The sequence below is a fragment of the Natator depressus genome, chromosome 6 (assembly GCF_965152275.1).
Source record: "Natator depressus isolate rNatDep1 chromosome 6, rNatDep2.hap1, whole genome shotgun sequence".
In the NCBI taxonomy this organism is placed as follows: domain Eukaryota; kingdom Metazoa; phylum Chordata; order Testudines; family Cheloniidae; genus Natator; species Natator depressus.
The window spans coordinates 19,054,131-19,080,226 of NC_134239.1; the positions used below are offsets into that span (position 1 = coordinate 19,054,131).

The 26,096-nt window shown below is 53.5% G+C and overlaps 1 protein-coding gene across 2 annotated transcripts in view; it reads left to right on the forward strand.

Annotated features, from left to right (window-relative positions):
* The first annotated feature begins 10,447 nt into the window (after positions 1-10,447).
* B4GALNT4 (beta-1,4-N-acetyl-galactosaminyltransferase 4) overlaps positions 10,448-26,096 on the forward strand; it is a 120,126-nt gene continuing 104,477 nt past the window's right edge. For both annotated transcript variants that reach the window (XM_074954698.1, XM_074954699.1), the window contains exon 1: positions 10,448-10,665. In XM_074954698.1, coding sequence (XP_074810799.1) covers positions 10,515-10,665 — 151 coding nt within the window. In that variant the 5' untranslated portion in view covers positions 10,448-10,514. The remainder of the gene's footprint in view (positions 10,666-26,096) is intronic.

Sequence of the window (26,096 nt, forward strand, 5' to 3'; positions counted from 1 at the left end):
GTAATGCAGATAGATGGAATCAGGTAGTATAGATACTGCTGAGCCAGTGCCCAACATTAGCTGAATAGAGTGTGGTTTGCCTGAGGGTATGGCGGAAATGTTTACAGTGCACTTTATCTGTTCTGGAATATGTGCAGAAGTGATTTTGTCCACGCTAAGCACAGTAACATCTAGTATTATAACTGCATGCACCTGTTGATTGAACTGGCTACTGCAACATACTTTAGCAAAATGTCCAATCTTTTTGCAATGATTGCACTGAGCTACTTTTGCTGGACATCCTGTGTAGCTTGCAAGGTGTTGTGGGGATCCACAACGAAAGCATGCTTTTACTGTATTTTGAATTTGCTGATTCGGTGGTTTATCATTAGTTTTCCTCTTGCAATTGTGTGTGTGCAGTGGTAGTGAACTTTTCTGCAAAGGAGTCACAGCCTGGACTGTGCCTCCTGTATCCATGCTCATTATTTTGGCTTCAGCTGTAGTTGACTCAATCTGAGTAGCAATGGTTATTGCTTTTTCTAGTGTAAGTTGTGGTTCTAGAAGTAAGCGTTCTCTTACACAAAACATGGTTGTTTTCTCAATGAGCTGGTCTCTAATCATCTCATCTGCCATATTCCCAAAGTCAAAAATTACAATCAGATTCCTCAGGGAAGCAATATACTGCATTATAGTTTCCCCTGGTTTCTGCTCACGCTGGCGAAATCTGTAGCGATTAGCTACTACATTCACTTTTGGCACAAAAAAATTCTTTAATGCAGTGAGTGCAGTCTCACATTTATCATCTGCAAGGGGAAAAGTGTAAAATATACCCTGCCCTTCTGCTCCAAGGCAGTGGATTAGCAGAGCACGCTTTCTTACTTCAGAAATCTCTGTAGCACTGATTGCAAGCAGATAAGTCTCAAACATATGGATCCAGGTAGTAAAAACAATTGGAGGTTCACCTGGGCTTTGCAGAAAGGGTGCAGGTGGGTTCAGAGGCAGAAGATCCATCCTCGTTGCCAAAATGTTGTATCAACCAGGCAAGGTACTAACAAGCTTCAACAGGACTTTATTTTCAAAGTGGAAACCTCTTTACCAAGATGCTGCTGCACGCTCTGTAACTTTCTCCCAGCCTCTCAACTCCTCCCCCCTCCTTCCTGTTTCCTGTCCTTTCAGACTCCCAACAGCCAGTGCTTCCAATTCTAATAATTACAAGCAACATCTAAACACCACACTTACTCACTTTCTCCACACCAGTTGTCAAGGTTCCCTCCCCACTCTGAACTCGGGTACAGATGTGGGGACCCGCATGAAAGACCCCCTAAGCTTATTTCTACCAGCTTAGGTTAAAACTTCCCCAAGGTACAAATCCTTCCTTGTCCTTGGATGGATGGGTACTGCTGCCACCACCAGGTGAGTTAGACAAGGATTCAGGAAAAGGACCACTTGGAATTCCTATTTCCCTAAAATATCCCCCCAAGCCTCTTCACCCCCTTTCCTGCGGAGGCTTGAGAACAATCTACCAACCAAATAGGTAAACCAGGTGAGCACAGACCAGACCCTTGGTTTTTAGGACACTAAAAACCGATCAGATTCTTAAAAAACAGAACTTTATTATAAAGGAAAAAAAAGTAGAAGAAATACCTCTGTAAAGTCAGGATGGAAGGTAATTTTACAGGGTAATAAGATTCAAAACACAGAGGATTCCCCTCTAGGCAAAACTTTAAAGTTACAAAAGACAGGAATAAACCTCCCTCTTAGCACAGGGAAAATTCACAAGCTAAAACAAAAGATACTCTAATGCATTTCCTTGCTATTACTTACTATTTCTGTAAGTTAGATGGATCATTCAGTGGGAGCTAGATTACTTGCTTGGTCTCTCTCCGTGTCTCCAAGAGAACACACACAAAGAGACAAAGCAAAAACCTTCACCCCCCACAGATTTGAAAGTATCTTCTCCCCTTATTGGTCCTTTCGGTCAGGTGCCAACCAGGTTATCTGAGTTTCTTAACCCTTTACAGGTAAAGGAGGGATTTTATGCTACCCTTAGCTATATGTTTATGACACCAGTCATGATTTTATAGACCTCTAACATATCCCCCCTTCACTGTTTTTTTTTTTTTCTCTAAACTGAACAATCTTGGGCCAGGCCTACGTTATAAACTTACATCGGTACAACTATGTTGTTCAGAGGTGTGAAAAATCCACACCCCTGAGTGACACTGTTATACTGACCTAACCCCCCAGCGTAGATACCGCTGTGTCTATGGGAGGGTGCTACCGCCTCCTATGGAGGTGGATTAACTACGCCGAGGGGAGCAGCTCTCCCCTTGGCGCACTAGTGACGTCACTGAAGCACTACAGTGGTGCAGCTGTGGCACTGCAGCGTTTTAAGTGTAGACCTGCCCACGGTCATTTTAATCTCTCCTCGAATGAAAGCTGTTTCATATTCCTAATCATTTTGGTTGCCCTTCTCTGTACCTTTTCCAATTCTAATAGATCTTTTTTGAGCTAGAGCAAACTGAGCTTCATGCAGTATTCAAGCTGTGGGCATAGCATGGATTTATATAGCAGCATTGTGATATTTTCTGTCTTCTTATCTATCCCTTTCCTAATGGTCCCTAACGCTCTGTTAGCTTTTTTGACTGCCCCTGCCCATTGAGCAGATGTTTGTCCTATTTTGTTTTGCTTGCCTGGATGTAGCTCTTAGCCTGTGCCCCTAAGAAGTGATTCAGTCAGAGAGAGACCACGGCAGAACTAACTATACTGGCGACGTGATCAGTATCTAAAGAGAACTGCACCACAGCTGACAATAAGCATTCCCCTTTGAACTAACTTCTCACACTGAACATGTAACGCTATGTTGCAATAGTGCCAGCTGGTGGCTCCCAATAGTGACACACTATTATTCTCAGTGGGATTTTACTGGGTGTAGATCAGAGCTGGATTCGGCCTCTCAATTTCCCCCCTTTTTTCTGTTTCTCTCTGTGCTGCCTCTTTGGTTTTTGTTCCTTCCTCTGCATTGATGGCGGGATCGAGGATGAAGGAGTGGGGCTGGCTCCATGTGATGCTGGGTTTGTCTGCTGCTTGCCTCGCAGGTGCCTGTCTGGAGCTGGAGCTGGAACCAAGGAAGGAAAGCCGCCAACAGGCTGAGGCTCTGGCTATGAGCTCCAGGCAGATGCTGTTGATTACAGGATGCCAAGAGCCTGAGACTGCACAGAGCCACTTCATCCAAATTAGTAACAACAGTAATAACGACGACTGACACTTGTCCCACATCCTTCAGCCAAAGCCCGCAGCACATGACAGCATAATGACAGACGAGGTCCTCTGGGATCAGTTCATCCGCCCGGAAATGCAGCCTTCCCGGGGGCGGCAGGCAGCAGCCATCCTCTGAGGCCGGGAGTAGAGGAGAATGCTGTAGTCAGGTGACACTTTACTGATTGGCATTTCTATGGTTGCTCATCACCAGGGACTTCAATAGGAGCTGTGGGTGCTCAGGCATGGATCTCTCAGGGATTGAGGCACCTAAGTCCTTTGGATTGCAATGGCAGATAGGAACCTAAATACCTTTGCGGATCTGGGCCTCAGCACCTCTGAAAAGCCAGGGCCCACATGGACTGAGCCTGACATGTTGGCTTAAGCCAGCATCAGCCTGGTAGGTTCTGGTCAAGCCAGGACTAAAACCCATACTTCTGCCTCCCAGCCTTTGCTCTCACTGCAAGGGTATCTTTCCTCCTTGCGAGCATAGCTTTCGCCAGGCCACTGGGGTCTCAGCCCCACTCTAGCTCCCAACGCAGATGGACGAGCAGTGCATCTGGGGCAAAGACTAGTAAACTAGGCCAGGCTTTTGTTACAGAAAAAGCTAAGAATCTACTCAGGCTCTTGACTTTGGCCAGTTCCTGATATTCCACCCCCGAAATCAATAGAGAGGCTGTTAGGAAAAGCTCTGAAGCCACCTTGCAGGGTCCCAGAGCCCAGGCTCTAGACCCAGCTTGAACATCTACACTGCAGGTAAACAGCCCCTGAGCCCAAGTCAGCAGGCATGGGGGTATATAATTGCAGTGTAGACGTACCCTACCTGTCTTTGTGCTCCTCCCACAGCCAGTGGGCAGACAACAGCTCAGAATCAGAGACAGCTGGGAGGCACAGAGTGAGGGGACGAGGACCAGAGAGCAAGAGAGTTAAAGCTTGGGGCGAAAGAGACGTAAGAGGAAGAGACCAAACCCAAGAGCCTCAATACTGGGATGCACTGTGGCCCTTTATGTCGGTCCTGTAGCACAAAAGGACTGGATCTCCTCACTCCCCAGGGCAGCCTGTACCAGCCCCTCGGAGCTGCTGGCGTAGGGGCAGGAGGGGGCATGTTGAGAGAGGGGTTGCTTGGGGTTGCCGACTGGACATAAATTAGAACCACCTCGGGGGCTGCATCAGCTTCCACTCAGAGTCAAACCAGCATCCTGGAGGAGCAAAGGGGACATCCAGTCAGGGATGGCCTCCACCTCGGGAGAGGCCGAGAAGTTGAAATGCTGTGGAGATGCTCTGGAAGGAGAGAAGTGCCTGCATTTTCTAGCTCAAATCGCCTAGCAATTCACTGCGGAGAAGAAAGCATCCGGGGACCAGCACAACGCAGCTCTGCCCGCCTCCAGTGGGACGCTCTCCAGACCCTGGTAAGTGCTCGTTTAGATCCGCTGCACCTGACCAGGGAGAGCAGTGCTCCACAGTTGTTAGCCATCCTGGACAGTGTCCGGCAGATGCTGCCATGGGCGTGACTAAGATCTCTGGGCAGGGAAGCCCGCAGTATCAGAGGGACGGATGGGGGCTGGGCAATGGTAAGATGCAGGGTCCCAGCCGGGTCCAAGGAGCTTTCTGAATGTGAAGCAGTGAAAAAGCGAAGCTGTAGCTGAATCAGAAAATCCAGCTCTGAGATCAAGGACTCCTGAGCCTGCTTTGGGGGCTCATCCTGTGAGATGGGACAGTGCTGGGTGCCCTTGACTACGCCTGACATCAGCGGTCGCAAAGGCCCCTGGAGCAGATTCACAAACGCTTCCTCTGTAATCACCCGCATGTCACCTCAAGGCGCCTTTTGCTCTCCTGCCTGCTTCAAGTACCCCTGAGTATCCCTGCCCAGTCCTGGCCACACCCACCTGCCAATGAAATGTTCACACAAAGTAAGTAACTTGGGGTTAATACGTGGCAAACCACCGCTGTCTCCCAGCTCTCTCCCCACAAGCTCCGACACATAGATCTTTAAATGCACCAAGATCAATGGTATGCCTTACACCGTTTCCTTTTCTCAGTGATTTGATTTTTATAGGGCCCTCTTTATGCCGTTTTAATTGTTGCTGTTGATTGCCTGTTTGTGGTGGTTTACCTGTGCGGTGCCTGGGCCGTGTGTGTGGTGCTTTCCAAGTGCGGCTATTAATCATGATCACCTCAGCTTTGCGTGCCCGAGCGCCCATTCCCTGCCACGCTGCAGCTCTCGGAATCAATTCCCCACTAGGGAGCAGCGTACCGCTGACAATCGGGAACACAGAGTGTGAAACAACGGATGCAAACCATGCTATATGGAGGGCCCAGAAAATACCCTCTGATTGGTTTGCCACTTAAATGCCGAACTTCACAAGTCCTCACCTGTTTTTGAGGCGTGCTGTGATTTTTACCCTGAAACTCTGCCCCCCTCGCCCTGTGTGATCTCGCAAGCGAAGAAGAGCTGGTCCAGGTCAGCTCCTGGATGTGATGGTGAGTCGGTAGGTGGCGCTCTTCCCATTGCAGTGTTACAGGGGCTGTCATTCAGAGGCCACTGAAAATCCCATGAAACTTGTTACAAAAGCTGGGTCCCTGTGTCTTGGTCAAGTTCTGCCTCTGGGTCCTTCCACTCTGGTTCCATCTAATCCCCCTGTCATTTCAACCAGCTGAAGTAGTCTGCTTCACTCCCCGACCTAAACTGTTGTGTAGCCTTGCTATTCCCAGCCCAAGGGTGGCTTCCTTTCAATGGTGGGTGGGCAAAGAGATCTCTGCGGTCCGTGCAGACAGTGGAGCACCTGGGATCCAGCTCAGATGGGGGTGCAGTGTAGATGTGAACTCATGCCCTCCTAACCCTCTGTCCTGTGCAGCTTGCCTTTAGCAGGCACCTGGTTTGTTCACTTGTGATCAGCGTCTATTTTCTTCTTGCAGCAGAGATGCAAACGTATTTAGGTGCCCAAGTCCCAATTTTACGCTCCACTGAGATCCACAAAACTCCCACCAAACCCTGTAGATTCCTAAACTCACTCGACACCTAAGTTTCCAGGGAAAACATTCCCTAGGTACTTAAATTTCTGCCTCTGGGCATGTATGCTGCTGTCTCCCTCTCGGTGTCTGGGTGCCTGTCTCCTGCCTAAGCCCCAGGGAGACCCATGAATGGGGAGAAGATAGATGCTTATCTCCCTAACTTGCATGCAGAGCCCAACTCAGAGGCCACCAACTGGCCTGAGCCCCATTCCAAATCTCTGCTGGAGGAAGTGGTGGCGACCTTATAACTCACACCGCCCTGGTTAGAGCACTCCCCTGGGACATGAGGGAGCCAGGTTCAATCCCCCCGCTCCTGCCAGAGAAAGGATTTGAGCAGGGTCCCCTGCCTCTCAAGAGCATGCGCTAACCACTGAGTTATGGGATATTCTGATGTGGGCCTCCCTTGGTCTCCCCGTGGAAGCTGTTCCCCTGTGTATCAGACAGTCAATGGGCCAGTGAGAATGCACAAACGAGTGCGTAGCCTGGTGGTTAGAGTACCCGAGAGTTGCAAACAGAAGGGAGACTCGCTGGCTCCGAGGCCTGGAGTAGGAGAGAGAGCCCCACACCTCTAGCCAACTACCTTTGTATCCATTACTAAGAGCCTGTTGAAATAGCCCTGGTGTTTTCAGTCCAGCTTCTAGTGGACAGGTGTCCCCGTCACAAGGGCTACATGCTTGCTGGCATCCTGAGGAGAGATGCCAGAGATGGAAAGCCTGGGAGGTTGGACACCCCTCTCCTTTCTGGGGTGCAGGGCTCCAGAGTGGGGTTGACGTGCAGGGGTAGGTGTAGGAAGGTACCACAGCTGAGAGTAATTAGAGAGGATGACCTTCTCCAAGGCCCTCAGGCTGGCACCTCTCGCGAGCACTCAATTCATTTGAAAGGGGAAACAAAACCCTGGAATAGGAGAAAGAAGAGAAGTGGGCCTGGCCCCTGAAGTCACTGGCGCAGCAACAAAGGAGACCTTGAGCAGGTTCCAGTCCAGCCATGTGGCCCCCAGCATGGCCCAGTTTCTCTCTGTCTAAAATAACGAGGAGGCTTATTGAATTCCCATCACTCCTCAGAGAAGGTTTTAACTAAAGCTTGGGTTCATGTTGAAGATACCCAAGGCCTGTCAGGAATTCCCTGCTCCCCAACCCAGGACAATGCTTCCTGCCTCCAATGGTGGAAGCCAGCCCTGCTTTGCTGAGAAGCGCTAAACCCCTTCCAATCTGAGCCAGCACCCAGGTTTGCTGAAGAAGTGATGCCAGCCCAGTGATGCCTGCCATGGACCAGAGCACGCTCTACCCTGGTTGGAAACACGCACACAGGCCTGAGGTCGCCAGGTTTTCTTTAGCAGAAAGATGAAGTTGATTAGGGGAGGAGATAATGAGCCAGATCCTCAGCTGGTGTACATAGGTGGAGATCCACTGACATCAGAGAACTGTGCCTACCTGCTCCAGATAAGGATGTGGTCTAGGATCTCAATCAGGCAAAACCAAGCCCAGTGGTTCTCCAGGTCCCAGCGAGACTCGGAACTGCTGTTCCCCAATCCACCGGGCCTCTATGCTGTGGGCTACCCAATCTCAGAGACACATTAAAACCAGCACTCTATAGGCAGATTGGTCCAGAGAGATGTGGGGGACTGTCCTCTCCACTGGCTCTCGGCTCCTAGAGAGACTCGTCTGCTGCGTGGGTTAACCACACCCGGAGACATAATAGGCTGTCCAGTGGGTTGTGGGAAACCATTACCCAGACTGGTGGAAATAATGTCATGATGCTCTGAAGGAAAACAGAGCTCCTATTTCAAAGTATTTGAACAATGGAACCTGAACAGGCTAAGCTGTACCTTGACACAGGGCTTAAAATACACCCATCAATCACTAGTCAGTCACCTGAAAAACCCAGGTGGAGCCTGCTCTGCTACCCTTCCAAATCCAGACTTGTTATTAATAAAAGCGGTTTTCCCTTTCATCTTTGCATCAGTGTATGACAGCCTCACGGCACCAATGATATTGGTTTGACCCAGTCAGCGCTCTCCTTCTAAACTCCACTGCCAGTTGCTTATAACATACCCATCTGTCTGTGACATCTTTTCAGCCTGCATTTATTGGAGTAACCCCAAGAGGATTCTAGGTGGGTGGCTTGTCACTAGGGCTGCCAGTTTGGCACAGATGAGATAGGGGATGGGAGTGGGGGAATTGGCAGCAGGGAGTTGGAGAAAGTCAGATGCGACATGGCAGGGTTTTGGCAGCTTGGAAAGGGTTAAATGGAAGAGGTTTGTTCAGTGTGACTATTAAAGGGTTACGAAACTGCTCGCAGGCCAGGATGCTGATTATGGGGGTACCTGGCATATTTCAAGGCTGTTTCTAGTGCTAGATTTTTTTTCTCCTAACATTTCACACTGTTGCTACTATGGGAGCAGGGTTGCTGGTAGAGACTAGGGTGGGAAATCTTAGGGGAAAAGCGTCTAGTGTGGAGACAAGAGCCTGGAGTGAGATCTGCTTTCTTGAGGCAGAATCCCTGCTCCTTCCACAAGGAGAAGGACTGTCACTGTGACCTTCTCCCATTGAAGGTAAGCTGCTCTCTGCCCACACCACGGAAGCATGTGGCTGATTATCGCAGGCAGCCTGGCTTATTCTGGACCCACGCCGTGTTTCCATTCCCACTGGAACGTCTAGGGCTATAACACTGGATGTACCCTGTGCATGGCGCAGTTGTTAAATCCCCACAGTGCAGTGCCACGCTGCACTGTCTAACCCGAGGAAAACACTTGTCATTAATGAATTAAGCCTCATCTCATTAAGCATCTCATTAAGCCTAGTAGGGAAGGCGTTCTATCCCCTTGGTATGGATGGGGAAAGCGAGGCCCATAGTGGTTACATGACTTGCTCCAGGTCACCCAGCCAGCGTGGGTAGAATAGAAACCACTTGTCCCACTTATTGAGGCTCACTCAGCTAAGCTCCTGCTGCCTTCCAGGAGAGGGCTGCCCAAACCCCAGAGCACAAGAGCTGGCGATGAATAAGATGCTGCCTGTTGCGATCCGTAGGCTGAAGGCTTGTATTTGGTGTTTGTCCCTGGGAGGACGCAGCTAGCCCCAGGCAGCTTTGCTGTCACAGGCGAGCCGAGCTGTGCAATTGTACCTGTGGCCCCAGTGTAACAGGGGCCCCCCCTTCCTCCACCCGCCTTCCTCCTCCTGGAGCATCCTTGCAGCCTTGGCAAAGCCCAGCGGAGCATCGGCTTGCAGCTGTCGGGAAGGCACCATCCCTGCCGCGGGGGACGCTCTGCTGCCACTGGTGCCGGCTTTGCACCAGCGCAGCAGCGCCCGCCAACCCAGCGAGCTCCCCGGCCAGGGGAGCCGCTCGCGGCCCCTTCCCTCTCGCCTGGCCCCGGCTTGGGCGCCGCGCAGGGGCGGGCAGGGCACGCCCCGCCCGGGCCACCCCCTCCGCCGGGGCAGTGGCCGCACCCGCCTGTCCCACTCACCAGGTGGATGTTTGCACGTTGGCGTGGAGATGAAAAGCCGCGCGCAGCCTAACCTGGCTCTGGCCCCGCCTCCGGAGGCGGCCGATTGGCTGTCTGAGGGAGCGCCGGGCTCCGATTGGGCCAGGGGCGGCTGTCGATCCGCTCGCCCCAGTTCAGGCTAGGTAGCGGTGGCAGCGCGGCGGCGGCTGCTCGGCGAGCGGCGGGCTGGGGGGGACGGTGCCGCGGCGGCCGGAGCATCCAGCGCGGCGGGGGCTGGTCTGCGCGCCGGCGGCCCCGCGGGGCGGGAGCTGCGGGCTGCCTCCCTTCATCGCGGAGCGGGGCGGCGCGCAATGCACCGGGCGGGAGGAGGAGGAGGAGGGAGCCGCCGCTGCTGCCGCCGCTGCTGCCGCCGCCGCCTGGGCGCCGTGTGAGCTCCCCGCTCCATGGCGCTGCCGTGCGGGCTGGGGCAGCGCGGCACGGGCTGAGCGGCCTCGTCCCCTCCGCCCGCCTCCCGCCGCCGAGTGGATCCGGGCGGGGAGGGAGCGCGGGGCTGCCTGGATGCCTTTGTCCCTCCGGCGGGGGGCTCGGCCGGGGAAGGGGGCGACGGGGCCGGCTGGCCGGGACCCCCGCTCCGGGGTCCGCCGCCGCTGCTGCCTGGTCCCGGGGCCGCTGCCCGCCCTGCGCTCGCCGGCGCTGCCCGACACGTGCCCCAGCCCCGGGGCGCTGCTCCCGCCCGGCGTCTAGCCCCGCCCGGCGGGGACGGTCCCGTGCGGAGCCCGGCGGCGGTGCCGTGCGGCCGGCCCGGGCCGGTAATGCGGCCTCCAGGATGCTGTGGTTCCCGGTGAAGAAGATCCGCAAGCAGTTCAAGCTGCTGCTGCTGCTGGTGCTGCTCACCCTGGCCGCGTGGTTCACCTACCTGCACATCAGCCTGGTGCGCCAGGGCAAGGCGCTGCGCCTGCACTTCGCCTACGGCCGAGGTAAGGGGGGCCCCGCGCCCCTCCTGCCCCCTTCCACCGCCGGGCAGGGGCTGGCGAGCGCAGCCAAGTTCCTGCTGCAGGCCCTCCGGGGCTGCCGGTGTCGCCTGCGCTCCCCCCCCGTACTTTGTGGAGGCAACCCCCTTTGTAAGGCCAAAAGGAAGCGCCCCCCCTTCCGCCCTCGTGTGGTTTCTCTTAGGGTGGAGTTTGGTCTAGCCAGGACTCCTGGCCCTGCTGGGTCAGACCGATGGTCCATCTAGCCCAGAATCCTGCCTTCCAGCAGTGGCCAGTGCCAGGTGCCCCAGAGGGAGTGAACAGAGCAGGTCATCATCAAGTGATCCATCCATCCCCTCTCGCCCAGGCAGTCAGAGGCTTAGGGATGATCAGAGCATGGTGTTGCATCCCTGCGCATACTGGCTAATAGCCGCTGCTGGGATGCTTCCTCCACAAAAACAGCCGTGTTAGTCTGTATTCGCAAAAAGAGAGAGACTACAAGTAGTTCCACAGGTTGACACTGCAATTTGTGAAGAAATACTTCCTCTGGTTAATTTTAAACCTGCTGCCTATTCACTTCATTGGGTGACCCCTGGTTCTTGTGTTATGTGAGGGGGTAAATAATGCGTCCTTATGCGCTTTCTCCATACAGTTAATGGTTTTATAGACTATGTCCCCCTTAATCATCTCTTTTCTAAACTGAGCAGTCTGTCTTTTTAATCTCTCCTCATATGGAAGCTGTTCCAGACCCTGATCATTTTTGTTGCCCTTCTCTTTACTTTGTCAAATTCTAATATATCTTTTCTGAGATGGGGCGACCAGAACTGCACGCACTATTCAAGGTGTGGGTGTAGCATGGATTTATATTGTGGTATTGTGATATTTTCTGTTTTACTATCTATCCTGATTGAGATCTTCTGAAATAATGAGCCTTTATTACATCCAAGGAGTGCTCCAAGAAGGGCTGTGGGAGAGAGGCAGCACTGAGCCTCTGAAGCTGATGAAAGTGTCCCCATCACTGGAATAGCTCCCTTTGGCAAGAGCCGGGAAGAATTGGGCACTGTCGGTTACATTAGAGATGCATGTACAGAACACTCTTCCCCCAGGCTGGCTGGGTTGCGAAGCTCAGGTCAGACACTTGGCTGTATTGCCAATAAGCTGTCCAAACTCTCCATGTCTTTAGTCTTGGCAGCGAAGTGTTTTTAGCAGCAATTCAATTCGTCTTTAGAGCAGAGCTAGATAATGGCTCCTGAGTCCGGGGCACAGAGCGCCAGTGTGTGGATCAGAGAGAGAATTCTGAGATGCTAGAGATCGCTTACAAACCAAACTAACCGGGCCGGTGGCTGAGCTGTCTAGAGCCCTGTTGGCAGTGTCTGGAGACTTAGTCCTTCATGCCAGCAGTCTGAGGGGTGCTGGAGGTGGCTGAGCTCCCGTGAAGGAGGGGTTTTTGGTAAGTCTATGGGCTGGTGCTCTTTGTTTAGCTTGTTTGGCACTCCCTATTGGCTAAGCTGTAAAGTCCTGTGATGCAGCACACCGGGCAGGAAAAACCAGGTGGAAAGGTAACCCTGATTTAATAGGCATATCCCAAACCTGGGGCTGCTTAGATAAAACCAGTTATTTGAGGAGTACACTTTCCAGGCCTCAGAACAGCGGGGCTCTCAAACTCTTCCATACCACAAACACTTCTTCCATACCAGGACCCTCTTCCATCTAGCTGGGATCCCCTCCCTCTCAGGAGAGTGGGGTTATGCTCCCTGGACATCTGTTTGTGACCCCCATGTGGAGAAGCCGTGCTGTAGAAGGATATGTTGTTCCCATGACTGTTCTCATTCGCTGCGTTGTGATGGGTCTAGTACTGGAAAGTCATTCTCATGGCTTCTGGGAATCTTTGGGAGGGGGAACATCAGCAGGGATTTTCATGTTTCTATTTCCACTTAACTTTCATTTGTATCCCGTGCCCTTATTATGAGAAAGCGGGCCATTTAAAAATAATTATTCTCTTCTTTAAAAAGAGAACTGCAAAGGGGTAAACCATTTCTTGCTTGTGCCCTTTCTGCTCCACGCTTATGGCTTCAAAGACTTTTCCGAATGGCAAAATCAGGTTTGATTCTACTCTCACTTACACCAGTGTAAACTGAATAAAACTTCATTGGTGTCAGGGGAGTTACTCCAGATTAGTGCCAACGTGAGTGAGAAGCAAGTAAAGGCCACTGAGACTTGACTTATCTTTGGTTTCTGGCAGGGGCGCTGGAACAATTTGTATAGTGGGGGTGCTGAGAGCCATTTACCCAAACTGTAAACCCTGTATAGAATGGATACCACTTGAAGCCAGGGAGTGCTGCAGCACCCCTGTAGCCCTAGTTCCAGCACCTATGGTTTCTGGAGAGCTAGAGTGGGATAATGTAGGCCCCCAATCCATATGTAATGCTACTCATTGGAATAGTCCTGTTTGTCTTCGCTGGGACTACTTATGAGAGTAAAGCTACATATCAAGTGTTTGCAGGGTTGGAGATGCAGGCTGAAGTCTGAGTGGGAGATGACTCACTCTTTCACAAAGAGCTTTTCTCCGTGCTGTTTGTTACATGTTTGAGTTAAATGGCTTTTAACCACTAAAACCAATAGCTTTAAGGAGTGGGTCTAAACATTTCCTTCCCTCTTGAATGAGGGAAGACAATATTTCAATCCATTGTGATATCCTATCCATGCTGCAAAAACAGGAAAGTCAAGAAACAGCTAATGTGACAAAGCAGGAAATGAAACTCCTTTGCATGTGTATTAAACACCTGTTAGTTTTCTTTTAAGTGAGCTGCCTTCTCACTGCTGTCCCACTAAAAAACAACCTGTCATGTAAGCCTAACCTCAAGAGTCTAGCCACTGCCTAAACTATTGACCCAGTTCAAAGAGGGTTTGACTAGTTGTCTGCTCAGACCTTGCAGCCTCAGCCTGTGCAGTGCGCGGGCTGTAAGACTGTGGCAGGTTGTTCCTGCCATCCTGGGTAAGCATGCTAACTAGCTGCAGGGACGGGGTTTGGTGATCAGCAGTGGAAAATATTAATAGTGGGGTAGCAACATTTGAAGCCTAAATTTAACCAAGTGCCCACCCATCAGTGTGACCGGAGGAAGTTCGGAGATTGTGCTATAGCATCGGTCTCCCCGCAGCCTCAGAATGCCCTGCCTGTCCAGCCGAGGTGGTGTGTTCTGGAAACAATTGGTCAGACTGATCGGGCTATTCCCGATATCTGCTGAAGAGGATGTGGGTCTGGTGTTTTCTATGACTGCTCCTCCCTTGCACACGCAACCTTTGACATGCCATCTGGGACACACTCCCCCAAATCTACAGAATGTGGCTATTTATTTCAAGTGTTACCCGGAGCAGTGAGGAAATGCATTGCCACGCTCTGGCTCCCAGCAGAAAGCCCTGCCGTCACAATGCAGCTGAACAAACTCTGAAAAATCGGAGCTCAGAGGTGATGGTACCAGGACCAGCCTGAGGAGCTGAGCCTTAACTAATGAGCTGCTTGTAACTGCATGAAGCAAAGACCAGGATCAATGAGTTTAAGTTGCACCCGTGCTGATTCACACCTACCCAGCACTTTGTGTTGTCATTGAGACTAGTGTGAAGGGAGTGTAAAATGCCACCAGATCAGAATAAGAGTATTATTTAACATTTATATTATGGTAGCACTGAGGGGCCTCAGCCAGGTTAGGAATTCTCTGTGTTAGCCACTGATCTGAGTCTAAAACTTTTACACCTAGCCTGCCCTAGTGTAAGTGACAGCCCATGGGGTGGGGCAGTGAATCTGGCCCCATCTCTATATTGGTGTCGGTCTGTCATCCACACTTATTAGCTATTTGTATTGCAGGAGCGCCTAGGAGTGCTCCAGTCTTGGGCCAGGACCCCACGGTGTTAGATGCTGTACAAACACAGAACAAAGACAGTCCCTGCCCCACAGAGCTTATAATTGAACTATATGACAAGAGAGCAGGTCGGCACAGACAGCACAAGACCATAATGAGATGCTGTCGATCAGCACACCAGCTGTCTAAGCACTGTCAAGTTTTTAGCAGGCATCATGGCAAAGGAGAGTTTGAAGGAGGCCGTAAGGTGGCTTGACAGAACACCTGCTGCTTACCTGGAGATCACAGCCCTGCCCCAGATATTACGTGTTGATGCCCTGCACTGTACGGTGAACAGCTGTCAAGGCATCTGTGCCCTATGTAGATTGAGATGTAGAAAACAGACTGGGGGGAGGGACCCAGAAGGAGTAATTTTAGGATTCTTCAGATATTATTGACTTCTGTTTTTTTAATTGATGGAGGCCTTGTAGAAGAATGGAGTGATATGGGTTTGGAGGAGCGGAGGGCTGGGAGGCAGTGGGGGAAGGAAATGAAAGGGGGGTGAGGCTGATGGAGTCAACTGAGCAAACAGGAGGGTGTGGGGATATGTGGGAAGAGAGGGATCTGAATGTGTGTCGGGGAGGGGAAGGCATTCATGTTTGATGCAGCAGGTAAGGAAAGGCCCGTGGAGTGGCTGGGAAGGTGGATGTGAGAGCAGAATCTGGCATGGCGCTTGTCCTAGTCTCTCTTGTCTCTCCCATTCGTGCTATCGCCTTGTTCTGTTCTATGGCACCATCCTGTTGCAGTGCAGTGGTGACCAGAGGCCCCAGTCAAGTTCAGGCCCCCGGTGTGCCAGGTGCTGTACAAACACACAGTAAGAGACTGCCCCCAAGGCCTTGCTGTTTAAATACAGGAGTTCTGCTCTCTCCAGGGAGAGGGGGAGAGAGATTTGAAAATGATTTCAAAATGTGGCTTTCTCTAAGCTGTTTTCTAACCAGCTCTGGCAGCTGGGATAAACTGTATCCAAAACTGTTTCCTAAGCACACATTGGAAACTACGTTCTTCCAAGCTTCAATGTATAGATGGGGGTGGGGGTAGCAGGGAGTGTGTTTTTTGTTTTGAAAAGAGAAGGATTTTTTGTCTTGATTTGGGCCCAACCAACTCTTGTTCAAACTGGTTTGGGAAGGAGCAACACCTGACCCTTGTTTGGAGATGGCGCCTCTCCATGGGGGACAGGGTCTGTTGTAGGTAGTGCACGGAAGGGCTGGGGCTGAGGGAGGTTCCAGAGCATACACCCATGTGTCTAAGATGCTGTTGCGCTGTGGCTGTGTGCCAGGTGACTCTGTTACAGCATAGGCACGGCTGTTAATAGCACAGACGTCACTGCAACCCAAGACCGGGCTGTGGTGGCAGCAATGAGTGGTACTCCTGTCTGGCAGTTTGTTCCGGCCACTGCCTAGGAGCCGGCGGCGTATCATGGCAGGGAAGGTGAGCTGGGACGTGGGAACAGTCAGAGATCTAGTTACCACCATGCACATGTTCATCACTGTAACTCCCTCTGTGTGATTGACGAGCAAGGCTACACAGGAGCGCCGAACAGCGCAAACCATGGCAGCCCACCCGTTGAATGACAGACGGCGAGAGAACATCTTCCCCCATGCTCTGCACTGGCTGCCTGTTTGCTTTTGGGTCCCACATGCGACCGTGGGCTGTGGCTGAGCTGTGAGAGACTACCCTCCCGACTGTGTGACCCACAGACAGCAGCTCCTAGCAGGGCGGCTGGAGCTGTGCAGACCCAGGGTGAGGTTTCTGGGAGCTGGCAGCATGGGCATTAGGGCTGGGAGGGTGGGAGTTGCCTACCTGTGGAACTCCCTGCTGTGTAACATCTGAATAAGCCTATGCTGCAGTGATTTCAGGCCTGTTGGGTGAGCTGCCATGCCAGAGCAGACGCCAAAGGAGGAAGAGAGAGAAAAGGGTCAGGTCAAACCAAACAGTCTGATTAAAAATCTACTTCAAGTGGCTGCATTCGAGGCAGCAAGCTCAGGGTTCTTTAGGGGTTGGGCTTTGTGTGAGGACAAACGTCTGTGCTACAGTGTTAAGTGCCCTGTAAATACTCTGCATAGACAGGCAGCCATGTAGCCCTGTGGGTATTTCCAGTGATTGAGATTCTACTTCCCTTCTGCCTCCTAGGCTTTGTGGAGCAGCTGGAGGCTTAAATGCTGCAGCGGGCTGAGGCTGCTGAAAGACCGCTTTGGGTGCCTCACCACTAATTTGTGGCTGCTTGCGTCCCGCTCTGGTGTGTGCTCTGTCATGGAGTTCAGCAGATGCCTCTGTCCTGCAGTGAGGAAGCAGGAGAAGGTTGCGATCAGGTGGCATGCAGCCTGCTCCTCAGTGCACATCCTAGGCTGCTGGGCTCCCCTGTGCCTTCATCTGTCGCTGACCTTGTGTAGGGCCCAAGGAATCTGCACAGAGGAGGAAGAAGTAACCTTCCCCTGACCTCTAGCTCTGGGGAAAGATTCTGAAGACCATCTGGTGCACCAACCACATAGCTGAGTCCTATGCTCTGCCTAGCAGACAGATCGGTGGTCAGCTGACTAGAGCAGCGAAGGGGAAGATCTCCAGATCTGACATCCATTTAATTTAGTGTTAATAGTCTGGAAGCAGAGGGGGCGGGAGGGAGAGTTAGTTGGCTGCCACATGGGTCTTGTCTGGTCTTATACAGCTCTTTGTGTAGAGCAGGGGTAGTCAATTCTTTTGTGTCAAGGTCCAAATTTCTTGGCCCAGGCATTGTCAAGGTCCAGACTCCAGAGAAGAAAGTAATTAAAAAAACAACAATAATGATATTAGTAAATAAAAAGATTTCGGGATCTGTTCAAAAGTGTCTAGCTGTCTGGATTTGGCCAGTGGTTTACCTCTTGACTACCCCTGGTGTAGAGGCGCCTCTGTCCCAGTGCCCAGCATTTCGGCCTCCAACTTCATGGGATTGATGACCCAAGAGGCTGCGTCTGGCTTGTTGAGGTGGGGAGAGCTCTGTAAGGTGAGACTCCGGTGAGTTGTTCTTGGTGCTCCCCCAGAATGTCTCATTGACTCCAGGTATCTGCGTTTGGGTGTGGCACATCAGCTTCCACAATGTGAAAAGGCTGCTTCCCAGCACTTAGATCTTGCAGTGACAGGTGTTGCGGAAAGCCCTTGGAGAGAGAGCTGTGGGGGGCAGTAGGCAAGCTGAGGCTAGTGCCAGCTAGACAGAGGCTGCTTAGCAGTAGGGGGAGGAATCTGCTGACTCCAGAGTTCTTCTGCTTTCAGCCCAGATGAAAGGGGCTCTAAGGGCCAGTTTTCAAAAGCCCCTTGGGTGTGACCTCTTTTGAAAACCTGCCTGTGAGTGTCACAGTGGCAGCTGCTGAGGGCTGAAACCTGGGCTGTGGTTAGGTGCCTAAGTGAGAGCGGAGAGCTGCTGGAAACCTGGGTCTGGCTGGGGGTGCGGCGTGATGGACAATCTGGCTCTAACTGGGGGTGGGGTGCCCTCTCTGAGTGTGGGAGGGAGTGTTCTGCACTCAGAATAGGAAGGGGGTGTTGTGGGGCCTACAATGTTGGGGTGGCTCTTCGAGTCAGAGACTGTTCGCTGCCTCGTTCAACCCTGCCTGCAATGGTTGTCTCCTTGAGCAGAGAGCTTTGCTGCCCTGCCCCAGGCCACTTGCCATAGGCATTTCCCCCCATTGGGATCTCTGGAAAACCTCCCTGTGTGGGGCTGTGACTGGCAGACCTGCAGGCAGGTGGGTGTGCCATCACAGGGGGGCTGGGGCTGGGGCTGGTTGCGTGGGTATGTCCATGCCATCCCGAGAGCTCTGGGTGGATGTGCTGTTGTGGGGGCTCGGTGGTTAGGGCAGGAGCCTGGGCTGGGCGTGCTATCGCGGGGGCCGGTTGCCGGGGTGGGAGTGCCGTTGTGGGCGCTGGAGGTGGGCGTGCCATCGTGTGGGGCTGTGGGTGAGTTGCCGGGGTGGGTGTGCTGTCGCTGGAGGCTGTGAGAAGGGTTGCCGGGATGGGCGTGCTATTGTGGGGGCAAGGGGCAGGTTGCTGGGGTGGGTGTGCCATCGCGAGGGGCTGCTCGGGTGGGCGTGCCATCGTGAGGGGGTGGGGCTGTGGGAAAGATTGCCAGGGTGGACGTGCTGTCGCGGGGGGGGGGGGGGGGGGAGGGCTGGAGGTGGGTTGCCAGGGTGGGCGTGCTGTCACGGGGGGCTGTGGGAAGGGTTGCGGGGCTGGGTGTGCTGTGGCAGGGGGTGGGGGAAGGGTTGCCAGGGTGGGCGTGCCGTCATGCGGGGCTGGAGGTTGGTTGCCGGGGTGGGCGTGCCGTCGCGGGGGGCTGTGGGAAGGGTTGGCGAGTGCTGTTGTGAGGAAGAAACGAGGTACGGTGGCGCGAGGGCCTCCTGGGCGGCTGGAGGAAGGGCGCGGGGCTGCGGGTGGCCACCCTGCTGTGGGTAGTGCACAGAGGAGAAAGCTCATGTCATGGAAGCAGTGAGGGGAGACAGTCAGTTACTCTGCCCCTTCCCCTGCTTGGGCCGTGAGCGGTCTTGGGCAGGAACAGCAGGGAGCTCCCCTGCTGAAGCCTGCAACCCCCCCCCCCCCATAAATGCATAGGCAAAAGCAGGTCTCTGGGCATCGGGGAACGAATCTGCTGGGCTTCAGACTCTAGACCGCGCCTGCCGCTCTCCCCATCCCAGATCGGCTGGCAGTGGGTGTTAAATTAACTGGCTGTAAGCAGATGCCCTTTCTGCAGGCTGAGGGTTTGGGCATGTGTATCTCCTGCTGGCCGCCTAATCCCTTCCCAGACGCTCCACGCAAGAGGCTGTGCTAAGAGTGGCAAAAGGGTCGCCTTCGCCGTGCCGCAAACGGGCCCACGGCAGGTGGTTCCAGCTGGGGATCTGGCACCTCTGGGTAGCAGCCTGGTGTCCCTGTGCTAGGCCAAAGTTGTCATGCCCGGTGGCTGGGGGGTACATGTGTACCTGTGCGCTCCACCTCCGCCTGGCGCCCACCCCCTCCAGCAGCGATACGGTGCAACCTGGACTGGCGTGTTCAGGGGCTGCTTGGGTTGGGGAGCTGGCTCCGAACCAGAAAGACATTATGTTCCTGATAAAATAAATCCCTTTCTTATCATCTACAAGTAGATAATTACCCTTCTCTGCCTAATTTAACACACAGATTCCTCAGCTGAAATAATGAGGCCATTACGGTGTTCTCCCGGCTGGAAACCGCTCCGAGTCAATGGGGCGGAAACGTTAGCGCGCCAGGTAAAAAATACAATTAAAAAAAAAAATGAAATGAATCATAATGGGAGATGGGAGCTCTGGGCCCACCGGAGACTTCCCTGGCAGGCGTCGTGCTGAGGGAGGTGAGCTGGCACTGTAGGAGCCGAGCACACGACAGGTTTATTTGTCAGGAGATTTAAAGAGCAGGTTGAATGAACTTGCTGTTGCAGTAGTGATATTCCAACCCCGGGCAGCAGAGTGGCGGCAAGGGGGCGGGCACGTGTGTTTGAGGGCAGGCGGTGAAGTCTAAATGGGGTCCCTGGAGGGGGGGGAAAACTCTGGGGTCCCTTTGAACTTCACTGAAATCCATTGACCGTGGGACGCAGGACAGGCAGGTGGTGGGGAAGGAAAGAATTTGCTCGTGGGGATTGGCCCCCTCACATAAGGACATTGGCGCATGGCGGGAGAGGTGGCTGGGAGCAAGACTTGGAAAACCACCTCGGCCCTTGCTGACCCGAGGATGCTGTGCAGAAGCGGAGGAGGAGGAGGCGGCTCTGCTGGGATGGTAGTGGGGCAGTGTGCCAGTGAGAAGCCCACTCTCCTCACAGCTGCTGGGAAAGAGGAGGGTGCTGGGATTTGTTAAGCTGCTGTCTCTGGACCCTGCTTGGGAGCCGTTTTTACATATTGGGCCCTCACTAACAGGCGTCTAATAAATGTGACACCCCCCACCCCCATGTCTGGCTGCTGGAATGGCGAGAGGGGGCTTCTCTGTCCTGCCCCCAAGCCTCCTGATGGGAGGGCAAGTGGTACCCTGCACAGTTTCTCACCTAGCCCCTTGGCTGCTACCAGGGATGGGGCTGCCTGCTACTCTGCCCCTTGCTGAACCTTCATTCTGGAGTGTGGCTGCCTCTTCCAGAAATAGCTCCACTTTCTGTCTCTACTGCTGCTTACAGCCTTCTCCAGCAGTTGAAGTGATGTGATTCTTGACTCTTTCCTTGCTGCTCGTTTTGCTCCGTTGCTGCCTGCCAAGCTATAAGCAGCCTGGGAGGCATTGGAGCTGCCTGCTCTGCATTGGATCACATTTGGGAGGGTTTCTTCACAATCAGAAGGACAATGTCACTTTTTTTTTTTTAATGGAAGCCTGAAGTTCTGCAGCAGTTGGTTGTTTGTCCCCTACCCCCTCCCCAAATCAGTGAGATTCCCATGCAAGGGTGGCAGGTAGTTGAGTGGATTTTTAATCCCTATTTTAAAGATCCCATCGCCACCAGTGCAAGAGGGGTGTATGTCTAGGGGGCAGGGGTGGGAATAGTGATCAGTGCACAACAGGATGTACAAGACTGTCCTGTTCTCGTTTGATCATTCATAGACCGGCCCGTGGTCCCCTTTTCAGGCACTAGGAATGGAGGAGGGAGAAACTCCTTTCCCCGTTGCCCACCGCATCCTCAGTCCCCAGAAGAGAAGGCACGTTGTTGCCTGAACTGGCCCTATGTTTGCTCAGGGCCCTGTCAATTTTAAGACCAGTCTCATTTGTGATAGTAAATAGGGGGGAAGGAAACTCAGGACAATCTGACTGTATGTGTGGCAGGCAAGGGGAAGGATCCAGCCAGCCAGCAAGGAGTGGGTGGGGCTTGTATGTTACACTTACAGCCCTGTCTGTCTAAGGAGCATCCCCCCTGGAACGTGCCTTCTTGCTTTTATTTGGGGGGCGCAGCTCCCTCTGCTTACACGGGAAGCCCTTTGGCCATGTAGCTATGTGGGAACTGCTGCATAGTGGCAGGTTAACTACGTGGGAAGTGCCAGGGGTTACCAGGTAATCACATGGCAGCTTCTCTTTCCCAAGCCGTGGCACAGGTTGCATGGGAGCTAGCGAGGCCCCTGTAAGGTATCCCTGACAGCGTAGTGCCCATGCTGGGGAAGGCTGCCAGTCTCTGCTTCTGGCCGGTGAACTTGAGCAGTGGCCTTGCCTCTGTGCGGCTTTAGTTGCACTCTTGTAAAGCGAACAGAGGGCTGGAGAAAGGGGCTGGATTGACGGCTCTGAGCGCTGGAGCCCTCTGCTTATCGCTGAAGCAGCCCAGGAGTGGGAGATTCGGGGCCAGAGCAGTGTGGAAAGGGGTCCTTATTGAAGGCTGCCTTCTACCCACCTTCTCGCCTGGGCTCTCTGGCCGCAGTGTGCTCTGAGCTGTGTTGATGCTGCTCCTGATCGCACAGGTGTGTTCAGGAGCCGTTGAATCTGTTTAAATCAAAACCGGTTTAAAGGCAGCAGCAGTCCTGGTTTATAATCTACCAGCCTATGTGGCTGCACTGTTTCCTCCGCCCAAAGCCGGCTTCTCAGCAGCACTACCCGGGCCCCCAGCTCTGTGTCTCTGTTCTGTCAGTGGGATTAGTCCCCCCAGAATGCAAGATGCTCTCTCCACAGGTGGGCGTGTAACGGCTGTGACTGACAGCATGTCACAGAGACACCCTCCTCCCCCAATCCCAACATCCTTCTCCCCTGCCCTGGGCAATGGACCCTATGACCCCGATGGACCATTTTTCAGGCAGCGTGCCGGAGCAAGGGGCGCTTGTTCCCGTCCCGTCCCCCAAGTCCAATGTGCTTATCCACCTAGGTTATAGCAGGAAATGCCTCCCCAGCTCCGCAAAGGCTAATCCCAGGTAGGAGTGGGGATCCCTGGAGATGACCATCTTACCCTGCGCTAATGCGCCAGTAACTGTCCATTTCTTCCCTTGACTCCTGCGAAGGTGGATTTGGCCAGGAGCCAAAACCCCCGAACCGTACGTTGTCTCCCCCCTTCACTGTTCAGGGAGACTCTTCCTATCCTAGATTCAACCTTAGTGGGTTTGGTTTGGTTCCCAGCAGCACCTGTATGTTCTGTTGCTGCTTTAATTCCATGAGGTCCTTTCCCAGAAGCAATGCTGTGTGTGACACTGCAGGATAGCACCAGGTGTGGTGAGACAAAGGGGTCTTGGCCCTGGAGCAAGGGGGACTGCACCGCCTCTAGGGGTGCTATTTATACCCTTTAACCCTTATGACATTCCGGGTGCAATCCAGACCAGAGAGAGGCTGTGTCACCCCTCGAGTGCCTCACAACACCTTAATGCTGTAGCTCCAAACCTAAGCTCCTCACAGTGAGCCTGCAGGTCCCACCCTGAGTGTCTGTGTGTAGTCACAGCCCTGGCCCAGCAGCCTGCCAGCAAACACCAGCCACACTCTGGCTCCCACCAGCCTGGTTTACTACTTCCAGGGTGACCCCAACACACTCCCAGTCCTGAATCCCCCCCCCCCCCCCAAACAATGTATGTTCTGTATTGTGTCCTCCCTCAACCCCCTGGACAGTTCAGATATTTTAGGTTCATTGTCCCTGTCAGGGAACAATATACAACAGTTTGCTTCTTTTAAATGGAGTTACCACAAAGCCCAGTTTAACCACAAGACTGGATTAAAATAAAGATAAATTTAGTACCAGGAAATGTTTTAACAGACTAGACTTGGTTCAAAGTGAAGTTCTTACCACAGGTTCTTAGTACATTGCTGACCAAACTCTCAGGCCAGGTTCTGCTCCCAAGGTCCGGCGGCTGTTTCTTTTGTCGTCTTAGGTGAAAGACAGAGCGGTCGACAGGGAGAGAAAGCACTTGGCGGGTTGCCCCATATTTTTATAGCTCTGTCACCCTTTGAAAAGCATTTTCCTGAGAGTGATCCCTCGTTAAAGTTCTTTCCAGCCCAGAGCAAGGAGACCTGGAGGAAGGAGGGTCATGCTGTTTTTCACCTGTGTATCCTGAAATGGAGATTTTTCTTTGTCTTCTCTCTCTTGCTGTCTGAGGGCTCTGTTTACAGTGTATAGGCAAATGGAGGTAAACACACATCCCTTTGTTTAAGACCTGCTTGACCAGTTCTGCCTAATCGGGACTTGGTGAGTTTGAACATGGGCCACGAGCATCATTCAGGGAGAATTCATCACTTTACATATAAGGTTGCTCCCTGTATTCCACCAGGATATTCTCAACCAGCGAGTTCTTAGTGTTCAGAGGATACCTTACCAGGCATATTTTGTACAAGGGTTATTTCAGGGGGGCGTAGGGTGTGAATACCGGGGTGCATTCCATCACATCCTTTCTGTATCCCTGGCAGTACTGGAGCCCACTGTCCTGTTAAATTCTAGCTACCTTGTTGGATTAGAGCCCTAGGGTTGGCGCTGGCTCAAATCCTGTATATTCTAGCACTTAGCTGGGGCTGCAAATGTCTCAAACCATGGTTTAAGCAGTGGCGTGTGCTTGGCTTAACAGCAGGGGAGCCCAGCCCCACCACTGACGGGAGTAAGGGGTTTTAAGGCTCCCAATTCTGGGTGGCTGATCTCTTCTCTCAGGAAGGGGGGATGGGACTGGCAAAGGCCTCTGCAGATGCAGTGGGATAAAGGGGAGAGCCCCACTCTGCTCTGCGGCAGGTCAGTTGCCCAGGAGTGGGTCTTGATGCAGCCAAGCCTGAAGCAGCGCCCCCTGCTGATCAAGCGGGGACCATAGTACCGGTTATACACACGCTGGCTGTATGTTCCCTGCTGTCCTCGGGACAGAGCGCTCCCAGCGATGGTGCCAAGGCGGGTGCACGCTGGGCATGGACTTTGGGAGCCTTTTTGTTTGGGAAGACACCATCCTGGGTGATCCTGTGCTCTGGGCCAACGGGAGAAGCATGCTGCATTGGGCTCTGCTGCATCCCTGGTCAGTTCCTAGATGGGCTGATCCTGCCACGCCATGCTCCCTGGCTGTTGCCCTTGCTCCCTGGCATTATCCGCATCCCCATGCAAGGGAGCAGGAGCTTTGGGCTGTGTGTGACTGTCGGAGAGTCCCTGGGCAGGGCTAGTGCTGCCTCGAGCTCGCTGGAAGGTAGGCACGTGGTGCTAGCGGCATGGGGATCTTGCCCCACTCCTGTCTATCTCCTAAATGCATTAAAGCACGTTGAAGCTGGCAGCAGGCAAGCAGCTGTGCTCCCAGCTAAAGCTCAGCCGGGCTCCATGGCAGCCCTTGGGGGGACCTGAGGAAAGCTTGGCATGGAAGCGCCAGCGTCAGTGACCTTCTCTGATAGCGAAGGGAGGGGCTGCCCTGTCTAACTCTCCAGAGCTAGCTCTCCCCCACCCCTCTCCCCTTGCACACACCCTGGACAGCTTCAGCCCCCCTGCAGTGCCTGTGCCACACAGGAGCCCTGCCCTAATCCACTCTGCGGCAGCCTGGGGAGCGATGGGATTGCTCGCTCCAGGCCCCATAGAAAGACCCTGATCTGATTAGAGAGGCTTGGGCCAGGGCAGATGCCAGGCTCCTCTGGGGTGCTCCAGCAACCAGCCATGCTTGGGGACAGCCCGGGTGGCATTCGGAGAGCAGCCGCGCAGCCCTAACTCACCTGCAGCGCTCCACTGGAAGTGCTCCCCTGCATGTATGCACAGCCCCACTAACAGGCAGTCAGCTCTGGGGTGGCCCACAGTAACCAGCCACCATGCAATACGATACTGGAAGGGGAGTGACGTTCTGGCTCCAGGGCACACAGCTGCTGCTCTGGAAAGTGAAGGGGTTCTGCAGTGCCATGCCAAGGGGAGGCAGCCTAGGGCACTGGACGGGGAGCTAGGTAGGGTTCAGTTCTCAGATCTGCCACAGATCGCCTGTGGGGTCTCCGACCACTTCCTCCTTCCTGGGCGCCTCTCTCTCTCTCCCCGCACTGTCAAATGGGGATAATCGTGTTGCTCCGTCTCTGAATTGCTAACAGAGCCTCCTGAAAAGCATCACCCAAGAGCGCAAGACTATTTATTATTTGATGTTCATGCAGCGCAGGCGGGCCCTTGGCTTTTAACATCTCTGCAAGTCCCCATGGCATAAACTCCCTGGATTCCCTTCCTCGGCCTTGCACAGGTGATGAAGAGCGGTATCGAGCCTGCTGGGATTTGACCCTCGGTCCAGCTGTTTCTAACGCTGAGCATGCTAGGCCAGCCGCTGCTAGTCCAGGGTGTCCGTGGCCGTCCTTGCTACAGGGCTGCAAAAAGGGGGATGCCTGGGTGGTATCAGATTTCTGGGAGTCCTGTTGCTGAGCATAAGGGGGTGCTGCAGTATCCTCTGCCATGCAAGTGACCTTCCAATTTGTACTTGTACTTAATCCCCGACCGCAATCTGCCTCTCTAGTGCCCACTCCATAGACACGTAATTCTGGCTTCTCCTGAGCTCTGGCTTCAAATCAGTGCCAGCAGTGGGGCTGGAAGAGTTGTGAGTTGGGGCTGAGGGCAGGACTAGGGTGCATTTGGCAGAGCTGGGAGGGCAGGTCTGGAATAGTGGGAGGGGGGTGCTGAGGGCAGGACTGGGGTGTACTGACAGAACTGGGTGAGGGACATGG